The sequence below is a fragment of the Strix uralensis genome, chromosome 1 (genome assembly GCF_047716275.1).
Source record: "Strix uralensis isolate ZFMK-TIS-50842 chromosome 1, bStrUra1, whole genome shotgun sequence".
Lineage (NCBI taxonomy): Eukaryota > Metazoa > Chordata > Aves > Strigiformes > Strigidae > Strix > Strix uralensis.
Window position 1 is genome coordinate 55,525,749 of NC_133972.1, and position 16,639 is coordinate 55,542,387.

Here is a 16,639-nt window from a genome sequence, read left to right on the forward strand (position 1 = left end):
ATGGTACCAAAGTGAACTAGACCACATGCTCCTTTAAACACCTACCCCTAAACAGATGACCATCGTTACACCACATATACACAAACTCATATATGCCTCCAATGCTACAAGAATCCCAATTAAGATTATAAATAATTATATGGGTACAGTCTACCTGGTTATATTAGTAACAAGTAACTACCCAAAGATTGTGCTAACCAATTTAAAGTATATTTTTTTATTTCATTCCTGTATCAAACCCTAACAAAAATATGAATCTAAACTCTACAACATTTAAACTTGGAAAAGCTCAGAATACTAACTTAAATATTTTACAGAGATGAGATAAACTATCTGCCTAGAATTCCAAGCACAAATGAATGTCATATGCTAGGCACTTATACATATGTATTACTCACAGGCTTCAAAATACAACCACACAATTAAAACCTTGTACAGAACTCATCGCTATAAGTAATAATTGCATTTCATTCCCAAATGGATGTAGATAAATATCTTAATCTATTTAAGGAAAAAAGATTCTACAGGATTGTTTTTGTGTATTTATATACACACATATCAAGAGATATGCTATAAACTCAATTTAAACAACCAATTTGTCAAGTCTGTGATTTTCAGATACACTGTATTGCCCATTACTACTTTAAAGTATATTTATATTCTATTCATCACACATTAGTTTTGTTTTCACACTAGCAAGCTGACTACTATTTTATCACACTTCAGACTCTGGCCGCTAGACAGATCATGCTCTCCTCTGAACCTGGTTTACTGATTTGAAACACTGGAGGGGCAGAATTTAAACTCCAAAAGCTGTACTTAGATCACAAACCAGAAGAACCATCAGTTTTGTCCCTAATACATTTCCAGCAAGAACAGTCATAAAAGAGAAAAGAATGGAGGATGGGGAGAAGGACCTACTCTAGGACATCATGGAGAGGAAGCATGAAATAAAGCAGGAGAACAAAGCTGCCCACAAAGTCTAAAAATGCAAGGAATATTTTTCAGAAAAAACAAATCAGAACAAACAAAACAGGTGGTGCAGGGAAAAGTACAAAATATATTGGAAAATAGGAGGATTAAAGTAATTTGATACCAGGATAACATTCTTTGAGGAAATCTCCAAAACATCCCAGAGTCTGGGGAATTTATTAGGTATATGCATCTCTCCCTAGCCGACTCCTACATTAGCCAGGTTTTATAATTTATTTCCAAAGCCATAATTCAAAATGGCAAGGAAAACATGGTTCTAGAGACTCCTTACAAAATGGTGAACTTTTGAAGTTTTTTATAAAGAAATAACTACATCACTTTACTTTCTATAAAAAGATGACATTTAATGTACTGACTGATCAAAATTCAAGAGTTATTTAAATTACATTGTAACTACATAAATACCAGTCTTCCAGTGTGAAGAACCCAATATAAAGAGAGATGTTATCCAAGAGTATTCCAATTAAAAAAAACAATTAACACCACATTAAGTTTTCTTACGAGTCAGGTCCTCAATTCTGTAACTCAGGTTCTATGAGATATGATTTGCTGACAAGATGTAGAGGTGATTAGTCCGAGAGTTTTACCAAGCATAAGCAGATGCATCAGTGGGGGTGGGCTGGGTATTTTTTGGATAGCAAATGGCATTTAATTTCATGTGAATTCAAATAAGAATTCATAACATGCTGGGATTTTAAATGCAAACATTTAAACTAACCATTCCCCATCAACACACCTTGTGGCAGAAAAAAATCTGGAATGTAATACTTATGTCAACATCTTTAATTTTAAAAATCCAGATCTTCTGAGTCAACTTAAAACCTACACAATACCTGCTTCTAAACCTTCATATTTCTAAAATCATACCAAGGTAGTATTTGCATAAGTTTGAGATGCAGTATATTACCACTAGCAATAAATACAAATAAACATTCTATGTAGCAAATAAAGAGATAAAAGTGAAGATGGGCTGTTGCCATCAAAACAGACCATGATGTAAAGTATGGATGACCTGAAGATATTCTGGATTTTCTGAGACAAGTTTAAGATGTCTAGAAGCAAGTTTGTCAAAATAAACGTACCAAAATGTGCTGAACCACTGCTACTTTTACTTTGTATAGAGGTACTGCATGTCTGGGTCCCGGGTTGTGCTGTGCCTGTTCGATTTATACCCCTGTATAATTTCCTACAGGAGAGTTCGTCATTGTCACTGTCATGTAGGGATGGTGTCCGAGGCCTAAAATGCCGCCATCTACATGATTTGATATTGACTAGTATCTGACTGAGGTCTTTCGAGAACGATTTGTCCGAGGTATTTGTTTCTGAGGTATTGGCAAATTGACTGATTGAAGAGTGTTGTGATGAGGAAAACATTTCCAAATCCAGCTGATGAAATGTGTTATCGTAGTCCGAATGTGCTCTGTCTAGTAGCACCCTAAAACCAGGAAAAAAATGCAGAATTATACAGTGGCAAGAAAATACCAAAAAAGTCATCAGTTTGCCATGTGTGCTTGGGGACAACAAAGGGATATAAGTAAAAGAAACTACACAAGACCATTCTAGAACAAGTAACCTCCTCCCCTCTCAGAACAGACAGAGAATGCATGACTATATTATTCTAAGTAGTACGTTTAGGTTTCTCTTCAACTGTTTGAACAGCTGATGTACATCATCATGTATATATATCAAGGCACTGTAACAACATATATAACTTATTATTTTTTTTAATCAGGCTGGAACAACGCTGCTCCACAACGCAAAGAAGAAAAGCTTGAGAATAAAATTGCTTCAGTAACTAAGAAGTTATTCAAACGCCCTCCTAAAGTAACTTCAGTTCAAAAGCCTTACTTCCATATATACGGAATATACCCACAACCATCCCAATGCACTGGCGATGTCACACTAACTTCCAAATCCCCTTGCAAAATCCCAGTAAGAGCCTTCAGCTCCCATTCTGATTTTGCTGATAAGCCAATCTGATTTGCTAATATGTGAAGAGGTTGTAAGCATTAATCTGAAAGCCAAATCATGTTCTTACATTTTTTTCAATTAAAATTTAATACCAATGAACCATTTTCTTAAAGACATCACACAATATTTAAGAAATAGCACTTACACACTACAATTTATAAATTGTTTTTGATAAAGATATACCTCAGGCATTTTTTTTCTAAGCAAGTCCTTAATTCTTTGATATTTCTGACAATGTTTGAAGCTTTACAGTTATTGTCACTTGTAAGTATTCCTCCCAAAATTCTCCTCTACAACTGGCAAATCACCAAGTACAGTCCAAACTCAGAAAAGCTTTTTCTCAAAAATGTGATTTTTTGCTATTTTTAAATAGTACTATTTGAAGACAACTATGCAAGTCATTTAAATAACAAACCATCAATCACAACTAAAAACATACATGTATTTTCACTTCAGAACTTATGAGTACCACCAATAAAAAAAAAAAAAAATCTAGAAACATTTAAGAAAACAGTATTAAAAGTGGCTTCCACTACTGCAAAATAAAAATGGAGACATTAATCAGCTAAGGAAATTTCTATCAAATTGAAGTATTTAAAAACTCAACCCCCCGATGTCTCAATTTTTGAGGGTGGGTTTTGTTTTTTTTTTTTTGTTTTGTTTTGGGTTTTTTTAACTTTGCTCTTTAAAAAGATGTCTTACTGATTGTTGTTTGGTTGGTTTTAATTTTGTTTTTAAAACCAACAATTATGTAACACTTACCTTCCACCACGGCCGACCCGTCTTCGTGCAAGCCCAATACACCTCTGGGGTACAGTGAGGGTGGTTAAGCAGTATCTGTAACGCACATCTCCTAATCTTCCCTCTTTAGGGCTACTCCATGGCCAGTTGCCAGGTTGGTCTAAATGAGGCTTAAAATAATTTTAAAAAATTAAACACAAGATGTTTTCCCACAACAATGCTCTGTTTTATGATACTTAAGGAAATCTACTTACAGCATAGTACTGACAGCCTGCTTTCCTACGGAAGGCAAAAGGACCATCAGGATCATTTTCTTCCTCAGCCTCCGAAGAACCAGACAAAACCTTTAAAGAGAGGATGGGGGGTATATGAGGAGAGATATTAGTAAATTCATGAGTTTTACTTCTATTCTTTCCCCAAGAGCAGCATAGAACTCTAGAGGTCCTACCTGGGAGAGAGGTTCTTCATCTGAGCTAGGAAAATCATACTGATTCAAATCTTTAGCATTAAAGACTGGCAGTGCAGCAGGACTTGTCTGTTGAGGAGTAGCAGCAGCAGACGAAGGTAAGACTTTTGGCTTCTTCTCATACTTTCTTTTGGGTCTAATAACATCAGGTTTATCTTGCTGCAAGAAAAGGCAGCATAGAATTACACACATAAGGAAATTAGATTAAAACAGGAGTCTTACAGAACTCCTGTGTAAGCAAGCTAAAAAGTGAACTCATCTCTCCACCATCTTGACAGCAATACAAGTAGTCATTTAATGAATATCTGTATTTCATTTCCAGTAATTGAAACACTTAACAGGCAAGGTGGAATCAAGCACTGTTTGCTCAATCTGTGCTAGATAAAACACTAGTAGTTAAGATACAGTACCACTTTGGAGAAGCAGACTAAAATATATACAGTGATCTCCATGAGGTACTCTTTTTATTTTCTAATGTTTTAAATGAATAGGCGTTTATGTAGTGTTAGGGGATTACTAAGTACCAAACAATGCTTTAAAGGCAAAAATAGAAGTGAGACTTCTCAAAGATACCTAGACTCTCAAAATCTTCTAAAATTTAAACATATTTCCCCATACTATGCAAATTCAAGTTTAAGCGCATTGCCCAGGTTTCCAAGAAACAGATTTCTTTCATGCTGTGAGACACTGCATTGGCCCAGCATCACTAATAGCTAAGTACACTCCAGCAGTCTCAGCAACAATGCTCTACTATCAGTGCAAATATTCAGTGATTCAAGCCACCTTGTCAGATTCAGAACAGCCTTTGGACATTCTTCAGTTAAGAAGTCTTTGTTTAAAACTCAAATTATACCTCAGCATTTCTCCTGTGTTACCTGACCTATTTATTATGCTCAGTTGTTGGCACTGTGGCTAAGATTTTATGACACAAAATTAAAGCCTGCAGGAAAAAAAAGTGCTGGTCAGCTTTCAAAATTAAGTAAGATTATTTGATACTTTACTTAAATACAAAACCAAAGATATACATTATGCTGGGAATATCAGTGGATCATATTTAAAAAACAAAACAAAAAACAACCTTCCAGATTAAAACAATTACTTGAGTTTAGAACAAGATATGGGTTTTACCTCATTAATCCTGTCTTTGTCCAATATCTGGGTAATAAATACAGGTTTTTTCAGGATATCCTCCTTTAAGGACAGTATTAGAGAAAATTGCTCATATCCCCCAGAATAAGAATATAATTGCTTGTGTCCTTTTACCTGTACTTCATCTAGACTTCCTTTATTTCTGCCTTGAGGAAAGCCAGTAGTCTATATGTTATCATAACTCCTAACAAAGCATTTTAGTTTAATTGTAGCTTTGTTAGTCTATTTCCAGTTTCAAAAAGCTTTCCCCCTCCTCGCCTAAAATGCTGTATCTTGCATACATAACAGCATGAACTAGTAACTTGGTTACCAACGTTACTCACTTTAACTTTAAATTCTTTCAGTTCCATAGCTTCTTGGTGTTTAAAAGGACTGCTGTTAGTCACAGGAATGATGGGAATAGCATAGGTAGGTTTAATTGGCTGCCGTTGTGCCATGACCTCAGACATGATCTCTCCACTGTAGTCACCCAAATTATACCTGAAATCAGAATTTTTTTTTTTAATTTGTTGGAACGTTTACAATGTATGTCTGGTAAAAAACCGTGCAACACAGAGAAACACAGTCTAATACTTGCAACTTGGGGTAAAGAGACGTCCAGGATGACAGCAAGAAGTACAGAAAGTATTGCTCCAGAAAAGGGGACTAATAACATGGAAACTTCATTGTGATGACTAATTCTGACAAATAAAAGGATAACTACCCTGTAAAGCACCTCCAAAAGATAGTAATTTAAAGGAAAGAAGCAGAACTAGAAGAAAAGGCTTCCTTACCCCCTTACTTGGGGGAAAGGTACCATTTAAAAATATACATCTATCACCCAAATGGTTTTAAACAGTGCAGCAGAGTGCCTTATTCAACAATCCTGCCTCTTTTGTGTTATGGAATAGTTTCACAACAAGCAGATCCATGAAACACCTTGCATTTCAAGTCTTGTGAAAAGTGCTGAGTTGAAGTGCAGTTTTTCATCCCGAGGGGGGCATTAGAGTCTTTCCTCTATTTAGCACCTTATTTTCTTGAGAAAACTACTGGACAATCTTTGAGATTTTTCCCTTCTCTATTTTTACTGAAAACGGTCAGTGCTTGAAACAAATGCCCCCGGCAGAGACACTCAACTTGTCTCCCTAAGAAGACAAGACTAAAAAGTCAGTTTGAGAGCTTTAAAATACTGACTCAGGACATTTGTTTTCAAACATGGATGCTTAAGCTACAGAAGTCTATTCAGATGGATGTCAAAAGAAGCATTAGTTGGAACTGATTCACAGAACAATATTTTATACTGTACAAAATGCTTATTTTCCTCAAGAGAGTATTAGATCAAGCTTTACTAAAAAAGAACTGCGATAATGAAGAAAAAGAAAAATGGTAATGACTGGCCTTAAAGTTAGCTGTGATTTCCTTAGGCTACATATTTAACACAAATTTCCAAATGAATTTACCCAAAACTACAATCTCTCTTCATATATAATATGTAGGATATATACATACATTTGAATACATATACAGACGTAATAAAACAATGTAGATTAGCATGATAGGTCGCTTTCCCATAATAAGCAAGTTCCTAATGTTTTATTTTGCTCTCCATAGCCACATATGAAAATATGCTAGCCTGTAAATGTGAGAGTCTAAATACTTATTTTAAAAACTTCTCACTGTTTTAACTATCTGTGGGAATCAGAATACAAAGTAGTTTCCAAAGCTTTCTGCAGTGGACTTTTAATAAACATTACCTCTTTTCCATAATTTCCAGTGTTAAATGCAGCAACTCTCTCTTGCTTTTTTCCCTCCTCTTTATCATCTCCAGGATGGTTACTGCACGACTCAGATCTCGACGCAGCTTAAGCATCTTCTCATATGATGCTTCATCATTCTTTCGATTCTGTAGATACACAGTGTATATGTCTCCCCACATCATTTAAATTAAACAATCTGAATTAAAGTTCTAAGTATTTATGTGTATATATATATATATATATAAAAAATAATCACATACTAAAACAAAGAGAAGCATGTGCATGTTATCAAAGAGCTACAGCTTACCAACACCCTAGGAGGTTTGACAGTAGATTTAGTGAAAAATTAATACATTCATTCAATAGCTGTCCTAAAGTAGTTTCTTTTATGTTTTTACCCTTGCAAATTAGAACAACAGAAGACCCCAACTTTTACTGTTTTATACTACATAGCAGAATTGTTTCTTTGTATAAGATACTTTTTGAGAGAGGGAGAAGGAAACAAAAGAAAGCAGAGGGAGATATTGATCTACTTACTTTTCTTGTCTGCATCTTTTCTGTTCGTCTTCTAAAAGCAACATAAGGGTCATTTGTGCTGGAACCATCTCGCTTCTCTTGTTTCACTGCTGGGATAAGAGAGGGACCTCGACAGTTTTTCCTCTTTTTAATCCAGTACTCATACACTTCTCTGATCAATTCATCATCTTCCTTCAGCAACAGCTTGGCCTCTTGCAGGCTGACTGGCTAAATGTAAAACCCAGCACGTCACTTTCACATAGCAAATACAGAGTGTGTAATTCAAATTCTTTATTCAAAGTACCATTGTACCTGCTGACCGCTGCCCTTTTCTAGTCTGTCTATCATCTCCTCAAATTGCAAAGGAGAGATGTCCATTCTTTTCTTCAACTTATTCACAAAGATCTCATCTTCCGAATCCAAGTCATAATCCGGCTGCTCAGCATCCAAACTAAAGGCTAAATCATACAGTGAAAGTTAAAGTTAGTTTTACTACAGAAATGTTTTGTTCTAATAGCAGTGTCTGGAGTACACATCAGATTCTTCTACAGAGAAAACCAAAATTATTTCTTAGAATGTTGTGGTAACACCACTTCGAAGTTATATCTAGTATTTTAATAAAAAAAAAGTTACACCATTAAAAATAAATCAGGATTAAAAGTTGATTATCTATTTGACTATGCTTTTGTTAACCAATGAAAGCTTACTAGTGGTCAAACCAGCTAGCAGCTTTCTACCTCACTGCTTTCAGTAAGAAATTTTTAGACTAGTCAGAATTTTCAACACTGTCTAGTATTCTGCAGTTTTATGTATTGTATTATCAACAGTTAAGACTTCAGCCCAAACACATTTCAAAGCACTTCTACAAAAGTACGTGCAGACCGTATTACAATGAACTTACACATATTCTAATCAATGATCTCTGTGATGTTGACAAGTTAGACTAAACTGGCCCAGCATGGTTTACCCTATGTAGCAAGGCATCTTCACATACAAGTTATGTTTTGCAGAACACAAACAACTGTTCTGTTTTCCACAACATCCTATGAAAACGAAGCATTCTGCATTCAAAACAAAATGTCCCTAGTTCTCATGCCTCATTCAAGTTGGTTTAGTTCATAAGAGACACAAATTTCTTCCCATGTACCCATCTGGAAACACATTGTGAAAAGTGTCACTTGCTTTTAGTAAATAAATAGGTAGAATACAATGCAGCTGAAAAATCACCATTTCAGCTGTTAGACCACTAGATAAGGGAAAGAAGAATGAAAAAGTATAACCTTAGTATCATCATGGAAGGCTGCCAGTATTAGTCTTTTCATTTGCTCAGGAGCAGAGCAACATTTTCTGATCTACCTCATCTTCCACTGGCTCACTGCAGGGGAGTTGAACTAGATAACCTTTAAAGGTCCCTTCCAACCCAAACTATTCTATGATTCTAATACTTTAAGCCATTACTGAAGCTCGGACTGATATAGAAGTCTAACATTTAACTGAATTAGGCATGAGATCCATTTACATAGCACCAATACTATTTTTTAAATTCTATTAATTACACCATACAACAGAATTCTGCAACAGATTATATTTTTTATGTTTTCAAAAGTTATCTGAAGTAATGTGGTACTCTCATCAAGGGTCATGTCCATACAGAATAGCTGCTATCTTCCGAAAAAAACAAAATCCCAACACATTTGCAAGTCATCAAAAAATACCTACTTTTAGATATAGAATACTTCCAGCTGGCATAGGCAAATACTACTGCTACTACTACTACTACTGCCATTTCTGTTTGGCTTCCCAATCCATTTTACTGTCCTATTATCCTGGTCAAGCTTCAGGGGACAGGTTTCTTAACTATGTATTATATATGCTCCTCTGAGTAGATTTGTCTGGCCTTGCTAACAAACCTAAATTTCCCTGCAAGCTCTAACTACTGAGTGTTAAAGAGGACAGAAACAGGCCTTTGAGACTACTAAATTTAAAGTATTAACACACAGACATAGACTCAAGAAGGACATCTATTTACTTCTCGATCAAGAACTAAATAATACCTCTTCAGTAAGAAATATGTACTCCTTTACATGATGGAAAAAATTAATTCGCAGAAGTCAGTCTTGATGCAAGCTCAACAGACATTTAAGAGTAATCTCTTGAAATCATAGCAAAATAAAAGTTCTCTATGTAGATTTCAATGAATGAGTTACTTTACTTACGCTGTATATGAATCAGCTGCTTTGGCATTTTAAATTCTCCAGGATATATAGATTCATAGTATGCAATGTTACTTTCTGCTTCTGGAACCGGTATAACCATGTTATCCCTCTTCTCTCCATATACTTGTTGTGCTGAGATAGCCCGCTGGAGATGATGTTCCTAGGGAAAAAAAAAAAAAAAAAAAAAAAAGAGTAAAGATGAAAATCTGAGAAAATATTTTCACAGCTGATTTTTTGAGCTGATTTTTTAAAGTTGAAGGAAGTCTATTTCTTTGCCAATGCTCTCATTCCAAATCCCTGAGACCAGACATAAGAAATCAATATCACACCCTTGACTCAAAATGCACTCCACAAACCATGCGGCTTTTCCAGTAGGTGGAGCTCTCCCTCTTACACAAACACACACCACTTCACATACTAAACTTAGTCAAGTTGTATGTTCTTGGCACATCAAACTACATAAATCCATCTTTACGTATTTCTGGACAGACACTTAAGATTGATTAGACATACAGATTACAGCAAGGAGCTGCAGACAGCTATTCACTCTGGTATTATTCCATATTTGCTACGGCCATTTATTGCCAGTGATGTCAGAAAACCAGAAAGAAGGCCTGCCATCATCTCCTATTAAGAAGAGAAGCAACTATTTTTACCCAGACAGAAAATGATTCCTAAAGACATTCTCATTTATTGCAATGCCTTCCATTATCCTCCTTTTTCACCTCCTATTCCGTCAAGTAAAGTTTATTATTAAACTATAAACCGTGAGGGTGAGAATAATAACTTTTAGAAATCTGCAACTGTTTTTCAAGCTTAAAAGTAAATTACACATCTTGCTACAGCCCAGCAAATTAGTAACATTAGAAATTCTAGTAATTTTCTAACACTGCTATTCAAATGCATTCCATTCTTGCTGTGATGCTGTCGAGACAGTAAGTAGTATCAGCAGAGTTCATATAGAGTTATCAACAAAACCCCACACAGTAAGATATGTACATGTATATAAATGGGTATTTTTACCCTAGTACCAAAGCTGGTTTCTCAAATTTTAAACTGTTCCTTCCTAGGTGCTCAGTAAACCAGTGCTGCATCCGTTGTGCTGATACAGCTGTCAGTGAAGTGCTATAAACCAATAAACCAGATTACTGAAATACTCCAAACAGGAACTGCAGCAAAAGGGTGGCAGGGATAATCAGTTTTAATATTGAAGTACAAACATTTCAGTGTTCTTGCGTATGATCTTATTAAATCTTTGTCTGACTTGAATTTACCCCCTCTTCGGCACAATAAAAGCAATTAACACCTAACTTTTAAAAAAATCAAGAAAATTATAAAATAGGCTTTATTGTAAACTGCAGTTAGCGCAGCCTCAAACTAAAACCTGTTTCAAACTATAATTCTGCTACAAGGAGTGACAGGATTTTAGCCTATCTTTACCTTCAAACAAGCTTCATACATTTTTTTTCACATCTGTCCCATTAAAAAGTTTCTTCATGAAAAGAGACTAATCTTGAGAACAGGACATATCATACAGTTGTGAGTAAAACTCACTGGACCAATTCTGATCCTCTAGCATTTGCTAAGTGCAGACATGTATGTCACCTAGGAGGTGTGGCACCTAAATTTGTTCTTGGTATGGTACAAAATAATTTCTTTTCTACCTTTTAGTGAAGACACCTCAAATTTATGTAAACAGTAATAATTCTTCAGGATTTTGTCCCAACAGCTACAACTTTTGCAAACCAGGGAATTAAGCTTTATTTCCATATAGCACAGTAGGATTCTATATCAAACACATAACAACAGCCAATGTTTTTTGAATAACAGCAAAGGCTTACTGTTTTTATAATCATACAAAGAATTCCTGGTGCATTTATTGCAACTAGTGTTTTCAAACACAAAAAAAATTGCTTTATTTCAGGGAAAAAAAAGGGGGCTAGAAACTAAATTAAGATTTCAATTTCTCTGATCCATATCTGATATGGAAATGGTCACTGCTTGTTAGTACCAGTAGTCCATACTTACTTCCCAATAGGCTTCAGTAACAAGTACTTGAAGAAATCTTAATACTCTTGAATCAGAAGCACAAATCATAGTTTTGTCCAACTTTCATCCCAATTACAAAAATACTCAGTACTTAAGCAAGGGTGTTAGTAGACCCACATATTACAAAAGCAACTGGATAAAAGTTCCTCCACTGAAACAGGTAAACTGATCAGCTCTTCGTATCTGTTTCATCACAAAAGACACTCCACTAAATAAAAGAAAATAAGCAGACAAGGCAACTTCCCCTTTATGGGAGGTTACATGCACCAAGTTCTCACTTATTTGGACAGAAATCTGCAACAGCAACTTTGCCCCAACTTCAACATCCCAGCTGGCAGCTCAGCACATCTCTCTCTCTCCTGACTACATATAATCATGTGTAATTGGTAACTCTGGAAGCACTCATTTTTAACATGAAAGCACATTAAATATCTACAGTTAACTAACCTACTACAGCTTGCAGTTTCTATTCTGCAGTCATTCTCCAATGCGATTGCACAGCTGATTACTCCCACCCAAATGCAACACCTCATTCATCAGAAACCATTAGCTTTCCATCTAAAAGTGCAGTGGTTTTCTCAGCTCTTCAGATGATTTTGAATTCCAAATCCTAATCAAAAATGCTGGCTGCCCTTCTTGATTTAGTATGTAAATGCTGTAGTAAGTCACTCCCAAAGACACCAACAGACATTTAAAGACAGATGTCTTCAGAAATTTAACAAATTGACTGTTCATCCATTCCCAGATACAGTTTTCCAATCATATATTTTCACTATACAACAGTTTCTATAGTAGTTTATGCTCACTGCATTACAGAGCAGTATCAAAAAGCCTTTTTTAAAAGCCAAGATGCAACTATCTACTAGGTCCCTTGCCCTGTCACAGAAAGAAATTAGACTGGATTAACTGGGGTTTGTTCTTGAAAAACTCATATTAGTTGTTCACAGAGAGAGTAGTATCTTCCGGGTGATTACTGGGGACAAGTAACTTACATTATCCATATTCCTCCAGGAACTGCAGTTAAGCTTGCTTATTTGTAACCTTCTAGCTCCCACCTTTTACAGGGTTTTGGTTTGGGATTTTTTGTTTGAGGTTTTTTTTGTGGATTTTATGTTGGTGAGGGTTTTTTTGTTTGTTTGGGTTTTTTTAAAGAAGCACTGTTGCAGTCCCTTTTTCCCTTCTCCTCTGGGTCACCATCTGTCCCTCAGAAGTTCTCAAATAGCTGTGAAATTATTTCGGACTGTTTCTTTAAATTCCTATCATGAATTTTAAGTGAGTTAGTCAAGCTCAAAGGCTGTAATTTGTCATGTTAGAAGGAAACTCATTTAACAGTTAGCTCCCACCACAAGGTGCAGTCTTGTGCCCCGTGCTGTCATCCTCTATATCACCACTGCCTTATGCCAGACTGAACCTATGACGACAGTTTAGGGAACCAAATCCACAGAAAGCCATCTCCCTCCCGTTACTTCCCCTGAGAACACTTAGAAACAATTATTCTTCTGACAAATTAGCTCCTTGAACTTCCAGGGCAGGTGGAGGAGGCAGTGGGGAAAGGGAGGAAGAGAGAAACATGATTTCCTTTGGTAGCAGCTAGCCATTAACCTGGCTTAGCTGCATCACTAAACTAAAAACCACCTTTTAAAAATGAATACCAAGGGCAAAAGAAGATTAAGACTCATGAAAAGCTATGGCAGATAAAACATTTCAACCATCTCAGTATCAAATACCATCAAGGTTTCATCTTACTACAAATATTTACAAACTATTCTTTTCGTATTCTTGCACATTGGTTGCTACATGGGTCTCACCTCGTTCCTCTTTTCAGACCAACCTTTCATGTAAATATTAATTGTTCACATATTATTTGTTCCCATTCATCAGTTTCCACTTCCAGTGCATTCAGACCGCTGTGTTAAGTTATCCTTCTTATTGAAACTACATTGGAATAGCCGTAGTTCTCTTACAAAAAAACCTCAGTTCGAACTACTGAATGACACAGGAGACTTTGCAGTTTCTTCCCTCTCTCTCTCAACCAGATTCCCTTAGATCTTTCATACCTACCCTGTTTCACAACACATACTTATTGCAGGTAGTTTATTATCACTGAAACTGCCTTCCACTTTTACATTTAACTACTTTCAACCTATTAGTCAGGCTTATATCCAGAAAAGCTTCCCTCTTCAGTTGATTTCTCTGCCTGGACATAAAAAAACTATCAGAAATTCAACTTTGGGAGTTGGTTGTGCTATGATACTAATTTGATCCAGTACTTCTAGTATGATGGTACTGTTCATACCCTCTACCTTGTACTACTAATGCTCATCCAAATTTGTGTTTAAAGCTATTCAAAGAAAGAGTTAATCTAAAACCTAAAAATCTGCTTGCGTGTGCCGACCGTCCGTGTTGTGTCGTGTTCCCCCACCCCCCCCATTTTCCATCAGTTTAGCTTCCTACACTGGCTCATCGAGTGGTCAGACAATCCCAGAGTCAAAGGGATGCAGCTGGAGAACTCAGCCCAGAGACAGAGGGGGCCTGAGGAAAAGAGCAGCTTCATCACTTTTTGCAACACCCAACCAGTAACACGAAACTGCAACCTTATTCATCCCACTATATTCCTGTCCAGGAAAGTATGTGGACAGTTAAAATTCCAACACATCTCAGACTACGCTGCTAGTTGTTTAAACAAACAAAACCACTTTCCTCCTTTAGAATTTTTCCTCCAATTAGTCTACAGGACAAGCCCACCAAAAACATCAACCCTTCTTCTGACTACTCAGGAATGTAGCAAGGCCTGATGTACTTAAGAAACTTCCTAAGAAAATTATATATCAACACCATTCTTTGTTCTGTAGTCTTTCTTTCTATTAATTTTAAGATATCAAGTTTGTCCCTTGTATCCACTCTTACTGTATCAGTATGGCCATGCATGTTCCAAAACATCCAAGAGTCAGAAGATAATCTAAAGCAAGTTGGCAGCAACAGAAGCACTAGGGAAAACAGGAACACAGCTGCGCAGCTCTCACTGCAGCCTGAAGGGACTGGAACTTTTGTTCAGTTCTACTTTGGGGGGTAACAGGACCTCTCTCAAATGATAATGCAAGGACACTGGTGTAATTCTTCAAAACAAGTTTAGTACTTGCATACTTCTTGCATTTTTAGCACACTACATTAAAAAAAGCTGTATTACACAATAATTAAAACATAAAAGAAAGGATGCTGTAATTGTGGTTGAACCTGACTACAAGTAGGCACTCATGCCTGCAAGCAAAACCAAGCAGAAGTGCAGCAACTGAAAGCAAGCAGTATTTGCCTTCTTCCACATTTTGGTAATACTTGGTAAGTTTTTGGCAACATGACTGTCGGATTCCAGTTAGTTTCTCAAAGAAAACTGGCACTGGAGGAGCACAAAGATTTCTTTGACAAGATACTTACTCTGCAGCACACCTTGGAGTCTACATTCAAAGTAAGATAACCACAACATAAGACATTACAAGACTAAGTGACATAATCCTGTCATTAACAGTTGAACAAACCAAAAGGGTCAGAATGCACATTATCGTTTTAGAAAGTCAATCGAAAAAAATGTTACTACAGTGGCAGTAAGTGTAGCTTCTTAAGAATGAAAGAAACAATCCACTGTTTTGTAATTTGATGGTATACTTCTTCAAATAATTTCTCCAAATTATTCCAGATCTCTTAAAATAGATTATCATTTAAGGCACATCTGCTTACGGAAATGACCAGAACTGCCAACTCTTAAGTCCAGTGTGTACAGCGGAGCAGAAAGTCTCCAAATTCTCAAAGCCTACCCTAAGGAAGGGAGTGCTCTCTGTTGGAGGAAGCAAAAGATGGGGTGGCAGAAGCAGCCACACCGAGAAAGTGAAAAGAGTTTTTTAAAATATTGGTACATATAAAAAGGGCACAGGAGTGAGTTCAAGTCTGTGCACATCATAATCACATCTCTGCCTCTGAAACAAAAAATACAGAAAAGGACACTACAACTGATTCTGTTGTTACTGGGAATCACGTCAAACCACTGTCCATCTACTGGTCTTCATGGACCTGCTGATTTACATCAGTATGACTGGGGAGAATACTCTCATTCATCCCCTGTCCAACAGACATGCTTTCCAAAGTTACCATCTCACAGCTCATACTATAATGTTCAAGGTATCAGAACTAAAAAGGATACCATTTTCAACAGGTAGTTGTCAAGAAGCATTAGGTTCACAACAGTTACACTAAAATAGATCACAGTTAAGACAGAATCAAGGACATACAAGTATACAAACTCAGAGACCTGTCTTTTTTATATACATTTTTACCTTCTACCAACTTGTGATTCAAAACTTTTACAAAAAACCTAAACACACAAGAATAATCCAACAAAATTGCAGCTTATCTTAAACACAAACACATTACTGTGATATTAAGATGAAATAAGAAAACATTAGGAACTAGAAAAATCAGTAGCTGTTAATTACGTCACCCAGAGGTGATGAACTGGTGCAAGAGCAACCTGATTCTATGCTATAAGGTAAAGCTTTTTGGCTGCTAAATTCACAGGGACAGTATTGTTCCTACACCTAGGTTATCTCACATCAGCAACATTTATTGGTGGAAGGATAGTGAAGGACAACACAGCAAAGTTGCTAGGAGAGCCAGCTGCACGCCAAGACCATTCAGACTAACTCATGCCATAACATATGGTAGGGACTACTGAAGCACTTCAGTGACCTACTGCATGCAAATGACTCCCCAACCTCCCCCTTTCCCTGACTCAGTGAGCTATGGGACACGTA

General features: G+C 36.4%; 1 protein-coding gene across 7 annotated transcripts in view; it reads right to left on the reverse strand.

The window, feature by feature from the left end:
* Positions 1-16,639, reverse strand: part of EPC1 (enhancer of polycomb homolog 1) — a 67,223-nt gene that overhangs the window by 13,157 nt on the left and 37,427 nt on the right. For all 7 annotated transcript variants that reach the window (XR_012628824.1, XR_012628822.1, XM_074867485.1 and 4 more), the window contains 9 exons: positions 9,789-9,948; positions 7,885-8,030; positions 7,594-7,800; positions 7,054-7,202; positions 5,644-5,800; positions 4,154-4,330; positions 3,960-4,049; positions 3,727-3,875; positions 2,076-2,428 (listed from right to left, as the gene is read on the reverse strand). Coding sequence is in view for 5 of the 7 variants with exons in the window: in XM_074867475.1 (XP_074723576.1) it covers positions 2,076-2,428; positions 3,727-3,875; positions 3,960-4,049; positions 4,154-4,330; positions 5,644-5,800; positions 7,054-7,202; positions 7,594-7,800; positions 7,885-8,030; positions 9,789-9,948 (1,588 nt within the window). In the remaining 2 variants the exon portion in view is untranslated. The remainder of the gene's footprint in view (positions 1-2,075; positions 2,429-3,726; positions 3,876-3,959; positions 4,050-4,153; positions 4,331-5,643; positions 5,801-7,053; positions 7,203-7,593; positions 7,801-7,884; positions 8,031-9,788; positions 9,949-16,639) is intronic.